This window comes from Peromyscus maniculatus, chromosome 15, assembly GCF_049852395.1.
Source record: "Peromyscus maniculatus bairdii isolate BWxNUB_F1_BW_parent chromosome 15, HU_Pman_BW_mat_3.1, whole genome shotgun sequence".
Classification (NCBI taxonomy): domain Eukaryota; kingdom Metazoa; phylum Chordata; class Mammalia; order Rodentia; family Cricetidae; genus Peromyscus; species Peromyscus maniculatus.
The window spans coordinates 1,029,293-1,045,623 of record NC_134866.1 but is presented as its reverse complement, the minus strand read 5'-3'; the positions used below and the strand labels follow the sequence as shown (position 1 = coordinate 1,045,623).

General features: G+C 48.9%; 1 protein-coding gene across 2 annotated transcripts in view; it reads left to right on the top strand.

The window, feature by feature from the left end:
• Positions 1 to 16,331, top strand: part of Lpcat1 (lysophosphatidylcholine acyltransferase 1) — a 53,113-nt gene that overhangs the window by 31,951 nt on the left and 4,831 nt on the right. For both annotated transcript variants that reach the window (XM_006990001.4, XM_076551662.1), the window contains exons 4-12: positions 759 to 871; positions 2,600 to 2,660; positions 5,143 to 5,201; positions 6,531 to 6,565; positions 7,831 to 7,885; positions 10,558 to 10,640; positions 14,825 to 14,950; positions 15,352 to 15,505; positions 15,809 to 15,907. In XM_006990001.4, the coding sequence (XP_006990063.2) occupies positions 759 to 871; positions 2,600 to 2,660; positions 5,143 to 5,201; positions 6,531 to 6,565; positions 7,831 to 7,885; positions 10,558 to 10,640; positions 14,825 to 14,950; positions 15,352 to 15,505; positions 15,809 to 15,907 (785 nt within the window). The remainder of the gene's footprint in view (positions 1 to 758; positions 872 to 2,599; positions 2,661 to 5,142; positions 5,202 to 6,530; positions 6,566 to 7,830; positions 7,886 to 10,557; positions 10,641 to 14,824; positions 14,951 to 15,351; positions 15,506 to 15,808; positions 15,908 to 16,331) is intronic.

Below are 16,331 nucleotides of genomic sequence, written 5' to 3'. Positions count from 1 at the left end.
CAGAACCTGGACTTACCTGAGGGTAGTTCCTATTAAAATTTCTTCAGAGTATTTTGAGCACCTTCCTGTCTTTTCATGATCTTACTTTGGTGGTCCCCAACATTTCGGTCAGTTGAGCACTGCCCTCTGATGCAGTGATTGCCCCTGAGCTGTGTGTGATCTCTAGGGTTCTTACAGCAAAGAAGCCGCTGTAAGAACAAGAGTTTGTTCTTGCCATTCTGGAAGCTAGAAGTCCAAGAGGAGGGCCCTGGCCACCAAGCAGAGGGTGGCAGCTGGCCGTCCTCGGTCCTCTCTGGCTTGCAGGCACATCACATCCCACCTTGTCATGCAGCCTTCTCTCCCCCTACCTCTGTTCCCTTAGAAGGACATTGGTCATTGATCAGGACTACCCTAGCTAGGGTGATATCATCCAAACTTGATTGTCTGCAAACATCTTATCCCCAATTAGAGTCACATTCCCAGATGCCAGGAGTTAGGGCTTCATCCCTGACTTTCAGGAATGTAAGTTCAGCCCACAGTGGGGTCCAGGAGTACTTGAATCTCTTGTTCTGCTAACAGAGTGACAGCAGGTTGTCTCTGTTTTGGTAGTGTTAGGTTACCATTTTGTCCTGTGTGTCCTGGCTGATGGTCCTGTGTTGCTCCTCCGGGGCACACGGGTTGTGGGGGTTCACTGGAAGGTTCCTCACCCTCCAGGCATGGCCCAGGGAGGTCTCTGTTCCAACTCTGTGGTTGCTGACACCCTGTCTCCATTCCCACAGCTCTGATACGGTACATCCGGCCCGTGTTCGTGTCCCGGTCTGACCAGGACTCTCGGAGGAAAACCGTAGAGGAGATCAAGCGACGGGCACAGTCGGATGGAAAGTGGCCTCAGGTAGAACCATCCTGCTTTTATGGGCTCTTCCAAAACTGTGCACTTTGAGAATGGGAGAGGAAAGAGAGGAAACCACAAAGCCTGCCATGTCCATCTCCGGTGCTGAAGTTCACATTGTTCTGTGTGTCTTTGGGAGGGGGGGGGGGGTGCATCTAAGAGTGTGCTTGGTGTTGGGCACTTTGGGTTTCCGTGTCTGGGCGTGAGAACGGGCTCTCTGGAGTGTCCTTTTTGTCGTCGTATGTGGTGGTGCCTTGCTGTTTGCCCTGGGTATGGCCTGCTAACTGTGAGCCTGCGGAATTCAACCGTTCCAGATCCCAGACTGAAGCTCTTTGGCTCCTACCTCTGTGTCCATGAGACTAGCCTTTGCCCGTGGCCCCGTCAGCCTGAGATGCCTTGGTGTCACTCAGGTTCAGTTCTTTTCTCTCCACTTGAGCCAACAGGTAGCGGCTGGAGGCTTTGCAGGATCCCGTCTGTGGTACTGAAAAGCACTACAGATCTGGTGTTTAGGCACCTGTGCCCACAGGCAGCCTCTGTGGAGGCTTCTGGCTTATAAGGTGTGGCAGGTGTTCATCCCCCCCACCCCCAAACACACACAGAGACACACATACATACATACATACATACATACATACATACATACATACATACACACATACACACAGAGACACACATACATACATACATACACACACACATATGCATACACACACAGAGACACACATATACATATACACACACACACACACACACACACACACACACACACACAGTTGCTCCCTCTTCTCCAAGGAGCTTACCTGTGCTCTTCAGGCATGCCCACTGAGCCCACCCAGCCTCCTCAATGGATCACCTTCCCATCAGGGCTCAGATTTTAAAGCTCTTTGAGCTGTGCCTTCCATCATGGGGAGTTGGAGTTTGTTATATGCTGACATTGACGTGTCTGAGGGGACAGGAGTTTCTTCACTCTGTGGTTGTGCCCAGTGGCTGCACAGTTTCCAGCCTGTTCCCAACATCCCCGTTCCTCATGGTGTGGCTCCTCATCAGTGCCTCCACTCTTGGCCCCTGTTCTGTCCTGGGATGTGTGTGACTGAGAACCATGGTGTCCTGTACTGCTGTGGCCCCTGTTCTGTCCTGGGATGTGTGTGACTGAGAACCATGGTGTCCTGCACTGCTGTGGCCCCTGTTCTGTCCTGGGATGTGTGTGACTGAGAACCATGGTGTCCTTCACTGCTGTGGCCCATGTTCTGTCCTGGGATGTTTGTGTGACTGAGAACCATGGTGTCCTTCACTGCTGTGGCCCCTGTTCTGTCCTGGGATGTGTGTGACTGAGAACCATGGTGTCCTTCACTGCTGTGGCCCCTGTTCTGTCCTGGGATGTGTGTGACTGAGAACCATGGTGTCCTTCACTGCTGTGGCCCCTGTTCTGTCCTGGGATGTTTGTGTGACTGAGAACCATGGTGTCCTGCACTGCTGTGGCCTCTGTTCTGTCCTGGGATGTGTGTGTGACTGAGAACCATGGTATCCTGCACTGTTGATTACTTTGTGGTTATAGTGTGTTTCATTTTATTCCTATGCCCCCAGTCCTGAGGGGGGCCCCATGAGGACCCTCCTCTTTCTGGGAGCCATAGTCTAAAGTTATGTCAGTAACAGAAAAAGCACATTGGCAGTGGGGCTCCTGTGGACTCTGGATTAAACTTTGGTTTAATGCTATCTTTTTCCCATTTTAAGATAATGATTTTTCCAGAAGGAACATGCACGAATAGGACCTGCCTCATTACCTTCAAACCTGGTATGTAGTTTTTTGTTTGTTTTGTTTTTATCTGTGTCAAAAAGAGGAAACCAGCCATGACTTTTAAAGTAATGTCATCTGTTGATAATGGAAGTCTTTGTTGTCTCTTATGACAAGTTCTAAGAAGCATTCCTAGAAGTCACAGGAAAGTCTCAGTGTTTGAGCCAAGAACTGGAGTGTTTGCAGGAGGATGAGGAGACCATGAAGGCAGTGGCTATCATGAGGTGATAACGTTTACCTGAGCTCTGAGGTCCTGACCAGTGAGGCCCTGATGTGCTGAGATCTCCTTGCTCTCTGGGCCCTGGCAGATCCCACTGACTATAGAGGACTTCCAGCCTGTAGCTTGCTCTTCTGTTGCAAAGCCTTGAAGGCTGGTTTTAGAGCCACATGAGAACAGGGCTCTTTCTCCATGGGTGTGAACAGTGACACATCATCTTGGACATCCTCTCATGGTACTCCCAAGCCCAGCATTGGGATAGAGCCCCTGGCTTTAGCAGAATTGTGACGATGGAGGTACAAAGTCTACACCTGACTGCCTGGTTAAAGTTTTGTATACCCTGGGAGGTGTAACAGGTTTACCCCTTGATCCCGTCACAGCCGTTAGTGCCATTAAGAGGTAGGTGGGACTCATAAATTCTCTTTGCATGGGGTATGTACACCATCTCCCACAGACTAGGTTAGACTAGGTACAACTGTCAATATTCTGCTCTGGGCTGCATCATACTGCCCTGTCTTTGAGGTTTTCCAGCTTCATGGTCTTTCCATTCTTTTTAGTGCTGGATGGTAAATTCAGAGTCTTCTACCTCCCAAGACTGCCCTTTTTTTCTGTTCATGTGCACACATGGCTGAGCCCTCCCTTTTTTGACACAGATAGCGGCAGCAACTTTGATAGGCAGAGATATAGCACAAGAAAGGAAACTTACTCTCAATGTGTCCTGGGTTGCTCTTTTTAAAACAGGCTTAGCAGCTAAGGAAGCATGTGGTGACCAGGACAGGCCTAGCTGCAGGAGAAAGTCCATGGCCCACCCTAGCTGGACTCCCCACCCTGGGTATGGTCCATACAGGCCCCCAACCATTTTCTTTGAAACCTCAGTAGTGACACCAGGCCATGTCCCCAAGGCAATGGGCAGAGAATAAATGAACTGTGAGGGAGTTGGGGATCTCAACCATGATAGGGAACCGTTCCTCTTCCATAGTGATGAGATTACCTATCCTTGAAGAGAGGACCAGAGGACTGCCTGCCAGCCTCACTTCACAGGGGAAGCCATGCTGCCTCTGTGAGGTTGAAGGAATGTAGATACAAAGAGGGCCTGAGGAGAGCCTCCCCAAGGGCAACACACATGGGGCGGGGGGTGAATGCCACAGTTCCCAACCAGGACTAACTGTGCTGTCCAGATAAGGTTCATACCCCAGATCCTTACTCAGCACTTGACCCGTGTCCAGCCCCATACTCCACAGCACACATGAAACCTCTGTGTGGTCTGAACTGCTTCCTGCGTTCTGGAGTCTGGGAAGAGCCATCATCTCCTGTGGTATCCCTGCTGCTAGGTGCCGCTTCGGTGCCTGATGGCAGCCCAGCACCGGTTTCTCTCACGTTGTACTTGCCTTCATGGCCATGCATATTCAGATGTATCCATGCACCCAGGTTCCAAGATGGGAGGGTTTTGTGTGCAAATTTTTCCAGGGGTGCACAGAAATCCTGAACCAGGACCATCACCACGGCCCTGAACTAAAGAATAGAGAGGTGTCTGAAACAAGAGAACTTCCCTCTAGGACCCTCCCCTCCCTGAATGGGTACACGCCACTGAGGAACACTGATTTCCGTGAGACTGCACTGGTCCAGAAGAACACAGGGCCCCTCAGCCAGCAATGGTGGCTTCCTCGGGTATCCGTTCCTCAGTGTCTGGGTGCTCCTGACTCCTTTGTTTTCAGAGGTGTGGGCCTTCAAACAGCCTTTTTAAATAAAGTAGAACTTCATAAACCGGGCTTGTCAACTCATCAAGGAATGCATAGCCAGTATATAGATAGTAGAGGAGACTGGCAGGGCAGTCCTGGGGCCTCTCAGGTGATAATTCTCCAGTGCTCAGGCTAGTCATACATGGGGAACAGGGCTCTCTCCCCGGTGAGACCAGATGTGCCTTATTCTGCTTAGTGACTACCCCAGATACAGGTCATGGGCAGTGAGTAGAAACCAAGGTTGACAGTAGACCTATGGAGAAGAGAGCCTGAGGTATAGACACACTGGACACCCTCACCTCCCATCAATGTCTGTTCATATTGTTGCTGATACACAGCAACTCCTCTTTTCATGGACATGCAGGGGTACAGGAAATAATCCAGGACCCCAAAGAGTGTCTTCACTGACCTGGAAGGCTGGCACAGAAAAGCTCAGTTAACTGAGGTCAGCAAAAGTACCTCAGCTAGGTCCCAGCTTCCCACACTTCCTGTTGCCAGCATTGAGACCCTGCACTTTTCTTGGTAGGTGCATTCATTCCTGGAGTTCCTGTCCAACCTGTGGTGCTACGTTACCCAAACAAACTGGTAAGTCACGTTCTCCTGGGACGTGTGTGAGGGGGGTTCAGGAGGAAGGAGAGCTGGTGTTTTGGTTGTATCTGGATTGCCGTGTCTGTGTCCTTTGTCCATGCACAGTAGTTAAGAGAGCAGTTGGCACCATCCCACAGCCTCAGCCCAGCGAGGGAGGAGCAGGCTTCGCAGGTAGAGTCCCAAGTGTCAGCTAGCTCCCTGGTGTATTCATGACAGTTCTAGAATAGTCTCAGCACTGGCACACAGAGTTCCACCTGTCACAGGCCCAGAAGCAGTGCCCTGCTCCATTCCAGCATTCAGTGAGACCCCACACAGACAGTCCTCAGAAACTCCCAGAGCCTGGCTTACGCTGGGCAGTTTTAAAATCCAGGGCTGCTTACGTTCTAGAAGACAGAGCAGTAGGTAAGGAATCGGGTAACTTTGTTGTGTTCCCTCTGCTCCAGTTGGAAGTATTGTTTTAAAGAAACAAGGTAAGACAGGGCAGTTGGGCCCAGAGCTCCTGGGTGACCTGGAAGGACCCCAGCTCAGAAGAGGGAGGAGGGGAGGCCTCAGAGCAGGTTCTGCTGGGTTTTGCCACTGCGCCTTTCTCCCAAGAGTCCTTAATACCCCCCAACCCCTGGGGGGAGGTGTCAGCACCAGCCTGCTGCACAAATGCCAGCTGGAGCCTCCCTTCTGCTGTGACTCTTGGAGCAGGTGTTTTCTGCCTTGATGGCTCCCGCAGTTAGAAGTGGCCGGTCTATGAATGTAAGCCCCGGGGCCCTGAGTTGGTACGGAGCATACATGGCATTTCTTAGTGGAGTAAGCTTCTGGTGGAAATGGTAAGGTGGGGGTGCTTGCCGCAGTGAGCTCTCCCTGTCTCCAGCCGTCAGTCACCATGACAGCAGAGGACAAGATGGAAGGGAACCTCTCCACTCCCAACCTAGTGGTAGCAATGTAGGCAGCTCATGGACACAGGGGCCTGCCTGCCCGAGCATGGGGTCACGGAGGCCGTCTGGACCATCAGTTACTAACACCAGCAGATTAGATGGCTCTGTCGTGTATCGCTGAACCACGGAAGAGTCCGTTTCCTGTCGCTTTCCTGAGGAAGGCCCTGCCCTCTGCTGAGAGCCAGCACACCCAGGAATAGAGTAGCCTGCCAGCCTATTTGTGGGAGTGAGGTTTCCATTCTGAGTTGGGTGATTCAGGGCCCTGGAACCCAGGGCACAAGCTGTTTTACTCTGCCTGTATTAATGTGGGAGGAGAATAGCTGTGAATTTCTGGGCTAGCCGAGGATGGCCCTCCTGTGGTCTGGCTCTACTTTTGACTCATCTGCTTTCTCACTCCCAGGACACCATCACATGGACGTGGCAAGGCCCCGGAGCGTAAGTTGGGCACCGTGTCCTCCTGTCTGTCCTCTCACTCTGTGGACGCACAGGCCACTGATGGTTCCCTGTGCTTTCCTTACTTTTGCAAATGTGGAAACCACTCTTAACAGCAGTTAGGGTCGGCCCATTGTGAAAAAGCTAAGTGTTCCCGAGTGGCTATGTAACTCTCCTGGATTCTGGGGACGTAAGTTCCTCAACGCCAGCGCCCACGGGAAGGTAACTGAGCCCTTCCCTTACCCGCCTAGCACACCTGGTACTGTCCACCTGGCCGCACCTGGTGTTTGGGGATGGGGTCTTTTGTCCAGGCAGTGGGATTCAGATGGTGCCAGGTGGGGGAGGCCCTCTAGAGTTGATATTCCAATCTTCCCAGGACAGACATAGGGAGTCAGTTGTACTGTGATTATCAACCCCATGGAATAACAGAAATAAAAACTGCAGCAGCCAAGCTTGGGACACCAGGCTGTTAAAGCCATCCATAATACTAGAGCTGCCATTTGTGTGCAGGGAGGAGGAGCCAGCCAGGGACAAGACAGCCTCAGTGGCTTCAGACAGGAAGTGAAATCAGATACCAGCCCCTCCCAAGCCTTTCAAGGTATTTGTGTCATGTGCTGGGGAAATGCCCCTGCGGTGATGTCAGACCACCACTTCTGAGGTAGGAACGGGTGGACTGGGAGGATTACTTGGAACTCTGTTCCGGTGTCTTGTTCTATGCTCAAACTGGCATGTTGGGGCAGAAAAAGATTGGCTCAGAATTAGGGGGTGACTGACTGCCAGGGAGATAAAGAGAATGTGGCCTCCAGGATGGGAACTCCAGGTAACTCGGTAATTCCATTCAGTCTAACAAGTAGTGGCAATATCACTGAAGATCCAGGACCCCGGAAATTAGGTGAACAAGCCAGGACATGACTTAAACCTAAAAGTCTGCCCTGCCTACATAGGGAGCTGGGCATCCTGAGTCAAAGCTGTCAAAGCAGGAGGGCAAATGAAGCATTATGGCTCTCTAGAATAACCAAAGACCAAAGCAAATATTTAACCAGGAAAGTGAAATCTCTAGTTAATAAAATTATCTTATTACTTACACTGCTTTTTATTTTATTTTATTTTTTTAACCTTTCAACTTTGGAAGGCTCCCCTCCTTCCAGGTTCACTGCCCAGAAAGTACCTCCTAGAGGCTCTGGGCAAAATTTGGAGTCATTCAGCTATAAGAATTAGTAGCCTTACTTTTTAACCATGTTGTAAAATTATTTAATGCTGTTTTTAAGGTTGAAAATCCTGTGGCTTACTCTGTGCCAGTTTCAAAACCAAGTGGAAATCGAGGTGAGTAGACAGTGTTATGAAGTATGGGCAGTATGCAGTATGGGTGGAGTCAGGGTGGTATCTGGCCAGGGGCCAGTTCTTTTGCGGTTTGTGAGATACAGGATTCCATTGGGGCCTGAAATGATGCAGAGTTAGAATTGAGGCTGTGTGATACAGTGTCACAACGTTACATTGGGGTCTGTATGGATACAGTGTGCTACACTATGGATACAATGTGCTACGCTGGGATCTGTGTTACAACAGTGTTAACACCAGTCATGTGGTTACAGTGTTACACTGGAGTCTTCAAGAATATAGTGTTGCAACAATGTTAATCCAGAATGGAGACAATTTCACATAATGTTACATAGGGTTTCTTGTTGGCAGAGTGTCATACAATGCTACAGTGGAACTGGCTTGATACATTGTTAAAATACTATTAAACCAAGAGCTGTATATACAGTATCTAACCTGTTCAGATAATGTTACATATCTGTCCTTGAGTGTCTTCATTTGTCTAGGTCCTAGAGGAACTTCCTAGTCACTTTTCCTCTGTGGCTTTTTGTCCTTTGTGTGATTTAAATACATTTGCATAGGATTTTTTTTTAAAGATTTGTTCATTTCTATTTTGTGTGTATGGGTATTTTACCTGCATGTACATCTGTGTACCAGGTGTGTATATATTGCCTACAGAGGCCAGAGAGGTCATATCTCTAGAACTGGAGTTACAGATGGTTCTTAGCTGCCATATGGATATTAGGTACAGAACCCCAGATCCTCTGCAAGAGCAGCAAGTGCTCTAAACTGCTGAATCATCTCTTTAACCCTTGGATACTGTGGGATGTCCTGTATGCTGTGAATATATGTTGCTATGATTGATTGATAAATAAAACGCTGATTGGCCAGTAGCCAGGCAAGAAGGATAGTGTAGGCAGGACAAGGAGAGAGGAGAATGCTGGGAAGTGGAAGGCTGAGACAGAGAGATGCTGCCAGCCCGCCATGATGAGAAGCAACTTATAGATTAATAGAAATGGGTTAATTTAAGATATAAGAACAGCTAGCAAGAAGCCTGAGCTATTAGGTCATACGATTTATAAATAATATAAGTCTCTGTGTGTTTACTTGTGTCTGAGGGCCGCAGGAGCTGGGCAGGAACAGGATAACTTCAGCTACACTTGAACAGGGTTTTTAAAAATTAAAAGGAAACTATACCTATCATCATTATTCAGGTGACTGCTACCCAGAATAAATAAAACTGACACATACACATTTTCTTTTTACTGGCCAGGCACTGGTGGCACACACCTTTAATCCCAGCACTCAGAAGGCAGAGGCAGGTGGATCTTTGAGTTAGAGGCCAGCCTAATCTACAGAGTGAGTTCTAGGATAGCCAGGGCTACACAGAGAAATCTTGTCTCGAAAAACAAACAAAGAAGAAGACAGACATTTTCTTTTTGCCTTCATTACTACCTGATACCAATACAGCTAAATTTAAATAGCTAAATTCATTCTGTCATCATCCTGTTTAACACTGGTCTTGGAGTATATTGCTAAATTCAACAAACACAGTTATATATGTGTAGTCTGTAGAACTTTCTCTGAGTGGAGGGAGTGGTGGGTTTTGGTTTTTTGATTTGTTTGTTTGTTTGTCTCAAAAAAAAAAAAAGAATTCTGATGGGCCTGCATCTGAAATCAGAAATGAGTCATATGCACCTTTGTATTCGGTGAAACAGTCTGCTCATTGCCATAAGTTCTGCAGAGCCAAACAAAATGGAAAGGTGGGCTACTGTGACTTCTACAAAGAGCCTAGCCTAGAGAGTATTGGTTCTGCTGCTCTGGATGTTTTGGTAGCTCTCTGTTGGCTGCCAGGAGAGAGCAGGACCAGGCCTCAGAAGGATCATGGTCTTGTCATGGCTGAGACCCCTGTAGTTTTGAGCAGGCCTATTTCAGACTTGGTCTCTCATTTTAAGGAAGACTGAGAAAGGTCCTGCAGTTTGCTTTACATGTCTTTTTTCACATTGCTGGCATAGGGTACCTGTGTTAATGTGAGAAGACCATTGTAATTTTAGGAATTTCTAAAATGTAACTGTGAAAGCTTATATGCATATAGTGGGAATTGATAGGCTGCTCAGGATGCTCTTATATTCTTAAGTACCTTTATTTAAGAACAGGAATCAGGGATGGTCTTTTGCCCTTTCATGATGGTAGAATTGGCATCTGCGTGGGGCACTAAGTCATTTAAAATGCTGCACTTTTAGGCTGACTTATCACAGAGATGTAGTTGATATTAGCTGCCAGGAAGGCTTCAGATATAGAAACTGCAGAAGTACTGTTCTGTGTAATCCTCAACACAAAATTGAGATATGCTTGCGATTAGGAGCTGGATATTGTGGCCTGGGACAGTGGGTACTCCTGGTTAGTAGTGCTGGGTTGTAAAAATTACAGGGGTGTGTGTGTGTGTGTGTGTGTGTGTGTGTGTGTGTGTGTGTGTGTGTGTGTACTCGTGCACATACAGGTCTAGATATGTGTAAGTGCAGTATGAACACTTGAGTTTGCAGGCATGTATGGGTGTGGTTAAACTATCCAGAGGAAGGGCTCTGCCAGTCCTAATGTTACCAAACAGTTACCATTCATGATGACTGGTGGGATCCGTGTCTTGTTTTAACAGAGATGACATGATTTTTTGTCCACAGTTCCTGCCCGTGTATTGCCCTTCTGAGGAGGAGAAGAGGAATCCTGCCCTATATGCCAGCAATGTGCGACGCGTCATGGCCAAGTGAGTGAGCAGCTGCCAATGGTGCTGGGGAAATGGGTTTGTTCAAGAGTGAACAAGCAGGTCCTGTGTATGCAAGCCATGGCGTGTGCTCAGCCTTAGGTTTGTGTCTCCTACTTTTATCTGATGATGTTTTGACTTGCTTAACACTTAAAAGATGGTTAATCTTTGCCTCATTTCGCAAGTTTCAAACCTGCCATAGTCATCAGTGATGCTGGTGTATTTTCTGGGGCTTGCACTGACCTGGGCAGGGGTCAGCCTCGGGTTACAGCCTCCTAAGCCTGTGAGCTGTTGGCTGACACTCTCACTCCCCCTGCTGGAGGAATCGTAGTGTCTGTATGTTTAATCTCCTAGGGTGACCTGCGCTGCCTCCCGACTCTTGTGCACAGTTGAAAACTTTAGCATTTTCACTTTCTGGTTCCTGCTAGTCTGAACAACAATCATGTCACCCAGGTGCCCTCCCTCTGACTTTCTTCCACCTTCTGGGCCCCGTCTCCCATACACGTACTTAAAACTAGACCCCAGCCCTCCTCATACACACCAGACGGTGATTGCGCCGCCCCCACCCCCACCCCACTGCAGCCTCAAGTGGACGGCCTTGTTGCTTCCCCTGAAGGGGCTGTGTACAGTGGAGCTAAACTCTAGCCTCTGCCAATGGCAGGTCCAGGAAGCTTTGAGGTTCCTCTCCCGGGGAGTGGGGGGCAGTCCTACCCCCAGTTCAGACCTCTAATCACTGTGCAGAGCTGGTTCTTGTCTACTTCTCCCTCATTGCTCTTGAAGGGCACATGCTAACTAAGGGGATGCGCAAGCCAGGCCAAGGTCCTGCATTCCAATCCTTCATTGTGATGTGATCTGCTTTGGGGGTGGAAGGAAGAGATTGGATCTTTTAGAACTCAGCAAGTGATCACCACCATACACCATACACCAATCACTGTCAGATTATAACACCTGCTTAAATCAGACTTAGAGGGATTTTAAGGAGTTAATGCAGAAAACACAGTATTCTCTTAAAGTCGCTTCCCATCCACCTAGATCTTGAGTGTTGTGTCCCATCCCCACGCCCTGCTCCAGCCTCTTCTATGGAAGTCTGCAGCCTACATCCTGACCCCAGGTGATCGTGTACTTCATGGTTGCCTCCTTACACAGCATCACTGGGGCAGCACCAGACTTTTACTATCAGGATCCATTTTCTGTTTTTCCTCCTCCTCCTCCTCCTCCTCCTCCTCCTCCTCCTCCTCCTCCTCCTTCTTCAGAGAAAAAGAACATAAAGTTGGGTGGGTAGGGAGGATCTGGGAGGGGTTGGGGGAAGGGAGGGAAAACTTGATCAAAATATATTATATGAAAATTTTTTTCAATAAAATAAATTTTTGAGATTATGATATACTTAATCACTTCTCCCTTCCCTTTCCTCCTTCCAAACCCTCCCATGTGCCCTCTTTCAAACATGAGCCTTTTTTTCTTTAATTGGTGTGTGTGTGTGTGTGTGTGTGTGTGTGTGTGTGTGTGTGTGTGTGTTGCTAAACACATACATACCACCTGCTTAGTCTGTATGATGTTACTCGTATGTATGTTTTCAGGGCACACCAACTGGTGCTGGTTAACCCATCGGTGTGTCTTCCCTGGGAAAACTATTTCTCCCACTCGGCATTCTTTAGTTTCCAGTTGTTCTTTGCATGGGGTTGAGGCCTCCTGAGCTCCCCATCCGTGCTGACGTATCTGTTGTTGTCATCCTTCTTCAGGTCATGTTTAGGCAGCTAGGCTGATGAGGTTTCCTGGGTTTAGCTTCTCCAGTATTTCTAAGAGCAAACCCTTACAGCAAACTCCCTGCTCCACTGGCTTTTACCATCCTTCGCCCCCTCTTCCCGATGATTCCTGAGCCTTAGGGGAAGGGGCTGTGTTGTGGATGTGGCACCTGACCCTGGGCTCCATCATTCTGTATTTCGATTGGTTGTAATTTTCTATAATAGTCTGAATTTCAAAGAGACGTTTCTTTGATGAGTAGGGGTGAGGACAAATATTTAGGGTGTCGATGGGGTTATGTTGGTGTGGTAAAGTGGCAGTTGTAAGTTTTCCTTCAAGATCCATGACTGCAGTAGCCCTGGGTAGCTGGCTAGGTTTCCGGTACCGGCATGATTCCCCTCTTGTTGAGCAGGTCTTAAGTAAACTTAGAGAGCTGGTTACCGCGAAGGTACGCGTCCCACTGCTGCCCCCTTGGGTGCCCCTCACCGTGCCGTGCCAGTGGTGCTGTGGTCCATAGGCCTCATGGCTGAGCAGGACTGATGGTTACATCCCTCCCTTTGCAAGACACTTTCTGGTACCAGGAAAGCTAATTTTCAGGAAGGGAGCTTTAAGGTCCGATCCAGCACCTGGGCATCTGGACCCTGTGTGCAAAGTATCTGGTGTCTTACTTTCTACTTTTGGGGACAACCAAGAGTAGTAGCAGTAGCCCAGGTGTTTTGGAAGTCTCTTGGGCAACCCTGGACAATAACCCAAAAGAGTGGAAAGCCCATTTTTCTTAAGGAGGTTCCTAGAGGAGTTTTGAGGAGTTTTCTTCCATAATGCACTTACTGAATTTTCCTCCATAAATGTGTTTAATACGGGGGGAAATTTGTTTTTATTTTTGTTTTGTGTTTTTTTTTTTTTTTTTTTTTTTTTTCGTGAAATCTGACATAACCTTTGTAGACAATTCAATTCTTAGGACAGGACCTGCAAGAGGCCCTGTGGGGTGATTCTGTATAGCTCCTCTGCATTCATTAGGTCTGAGGGCCTGTGCTACACTAATCACATGCAGGACATGCACACATTGCAGTTGTGCAGACCACAGACATGCATGGTATTAGTGGGATGGGTAGCAGGAACAGGCAGCTGCAGATCTGGACAGCCTGTGTGTCAAGAAAGGGAAGTTTGAGATAGCCATCACGCACACATGTTCAATGCAAATTTCGGACTGTAACTAGAGGGCTCCTGTGGGACTGAGCATTCTGCATAGCCACCCCTGGGGACTCAGCACTCAGCACTGCTTCCCTTGGGGACTCAGCACTTAGCATTGCCACCCAGGGCTTCAGTCAAGGCTTTGGCTGCCCACAGCCTATTTGCTCTTTCCCAGGGCTCATGTAAAAAGTTTCATCCTGGCTGGCTCTGGGGAGCATTCCAGCTGCAGGGGTGTCAGTTCCTGTTTGGGGCTTTTTTTTGCGTTTCCGTCACCCGTTCCCTCCAAGTTCCCGTTGACAGACTATGGGAGGGACCTGCTTCCTGGAGAGAACAGTGGCTTTTCCTTCTTGTCTATATCTAGCTCAGTAACATGGTGGTAGAGCTGTCCACATCCTTAGACCCAGAGGCGTAAGCCTGGGATCCAGGCCCTGACCTGGCCAAGCTCCTCTCTTCAAGCTCGCTCCAGGTTTCCTGAGACACCATGGGAAAACATGCCATATTACCACACCCCTGAGCTTCTGCTGGATGCCTGATCTTGCCAATGGTGTGCACCCAAAGAGGGGTCTGATGGGCTTACAGGAATGATGAACCTGGGGGCCAGAGTTGAGAGGGTTTCCTGCTAACCTGAGTGCTTGGTGTGTATACTTCTGCAGTGGTTTTGCAGGGGTCCCATTGGTTGTCGGAGCATTGCCAGCCATTGTGCTCACGGCATGTGTGGTGCAGCAGAATTCCATTGTTTTCGGATGTCCTGGGCAGGGCACATTCTTAGAAAGTGATAGTCACTCTTGTTTTGGCTTCTGTCTGGGTTCGTAGGAATTTCCTTTCTTAATATATAAGTTAAAATAATGTTTCATGTGGCTACAGTAGTAGCACACTGAGACATCAGTGAAGGAAGGCCTGGTCTACACACGGGTAAAACATCTCCTGTCTAGATCCCAGGAGGAGGATGCACCCATTGCGGTCTCAGACAGGGGTATGTGATGATGCTCAGCAGCTTCCCCCGAGGGGAGGCCCACATTAACCTGGTACCTGAGGACTGGGTGTCCCAGAACTTTCAGTGCCCCTGGTGACCTCTGGGCTTCCCTCCTGGCCGGTCTGTTAGAGTGATTGCTCCCCTGAAGGCCATCAGGAGCTGTCTGTCCTCCCTGGTTGCCCTCTGACACCCAGTTTCCTCGCAGCTGTTGTGGTTACTGCTCCTGGTCGGTGAGGCCAGTGGCCCGGCGTGATGAAAGGATCTCTCTCTCTCTCTCTCGTAGGGCCCTGGGTGTCTCCGTAACTGACTACACATTTGAGGATTGCCAGTTGGCTTTGGCAGATGGACAGCTCCGCTTGCCTGCTGACACCTGCCTGCTGGAGTTTGCCAGGCTGGTGAGGGGCCTCGGGTGAGTTTCCTGGGGCTCTCGAGCACTCATTAGCACCGGGTGCTGCCGAGGTGGCAAGGGACCTGTAACAGAATTCTTTCTCTGCTTACGTTGGGTCTCAGATGTCATCAGCAGTCCGCATAGAAGGACTTTAAAAATCTTGCTGGATACCAGCTGTGCGTATGGGTGCTGCCCCTGTACACCATACTGGGAACACACCCAACAGACAGACAGACAGACAGACACAGAGACAAAACCTGGCATCTTGTAAACTGTGAGGATGTGCCAGGCTCAGAAACTAACTTGCTGCTTGTTAAGAAATTTTAAAGATGTTTTGATGAGTCTCCTAGCTTCACAGTAAGTCTCCTGTTTTAGTTTCTGTGATATGATTTTGTCAATAAATCGTCTCATTTTTTATTTAGGCTGAAACCAGAAAATCTTGAGAAAGACCTAGACAAGTACTCAGAGAGTGCAAGGATGAAGAGAGGAGAGAAGATTGGACTTCCAGAGTTTGCAGCCTACTTGGAAGTTCCTGTCTCAGATGCGCTGGAGGACATGTTCTCACTGTTTGACGAGGTGGGTTCACTGGGGAACCTATGACTTGTCAATGTGGAACGGTCCTCAGTGGAGCCAGTCCCACGAAGATACTGGCTAGCCTATTCTCTAAGTGCAGCCAGGCCCTGGTTTGCCTCCTGGCGAAGCTTCATGTTGGAGGATTGACTGGGGTTCTAGCAAGCATGCCTGGGAGTCATCTTCCAAAGCATGCTTCCCACACATGTGGGTATTACCAAGTCAGACTGGGGTGAACCAGTTAGCTAGCAGGTCCCTTGTGACATATAGGCAAACAAGCCGTCATCTGAACGTGTTTCTGTTTTGCAGAGCGGTGGTGGTGAGATAGACCTTCGAGAGTATGTGGTCGCCTTGTCCGTGGTGTGCAGGCCCTCCCAGACCCTGGCCACCATCCAGCTGGCATTCAAGGCAAGTAGATTCCTTGAGTGGAATTTGTGCTTCTGTTAGTTATTCCTCTTCTTACTGTGGCAGATTCCTGGCAAGAAGCATGGTATATGAGGAGAGGTTCATTTGGGGCCATGGTTCGAGGAGAGACAGTCATGAAGGCTGGGCTGTGAAGTGGTTGGTTGTGTTGCATTTGGAGTTAGGAAGCAGGAGGTGAATGTTGACGTTCAGCTCGTTTCTGGCTTTTCCCGTTATCCAACCTGGAACCCCAGCCTATGGGATGCCACCCTGTCATTCAAGGTGCATCTCCCTCCTCAGTTAACCCTGTTAGAGGCATGCCCAGAAGTACCTCCAGCCTGCGTCTCCACACTTGAAAGTCTCCCCCTTTAAAGTTCCAAAGGCCTAAGAACTGTCACCAATTTTCTGTATTCACCACCTCTGTCATTAC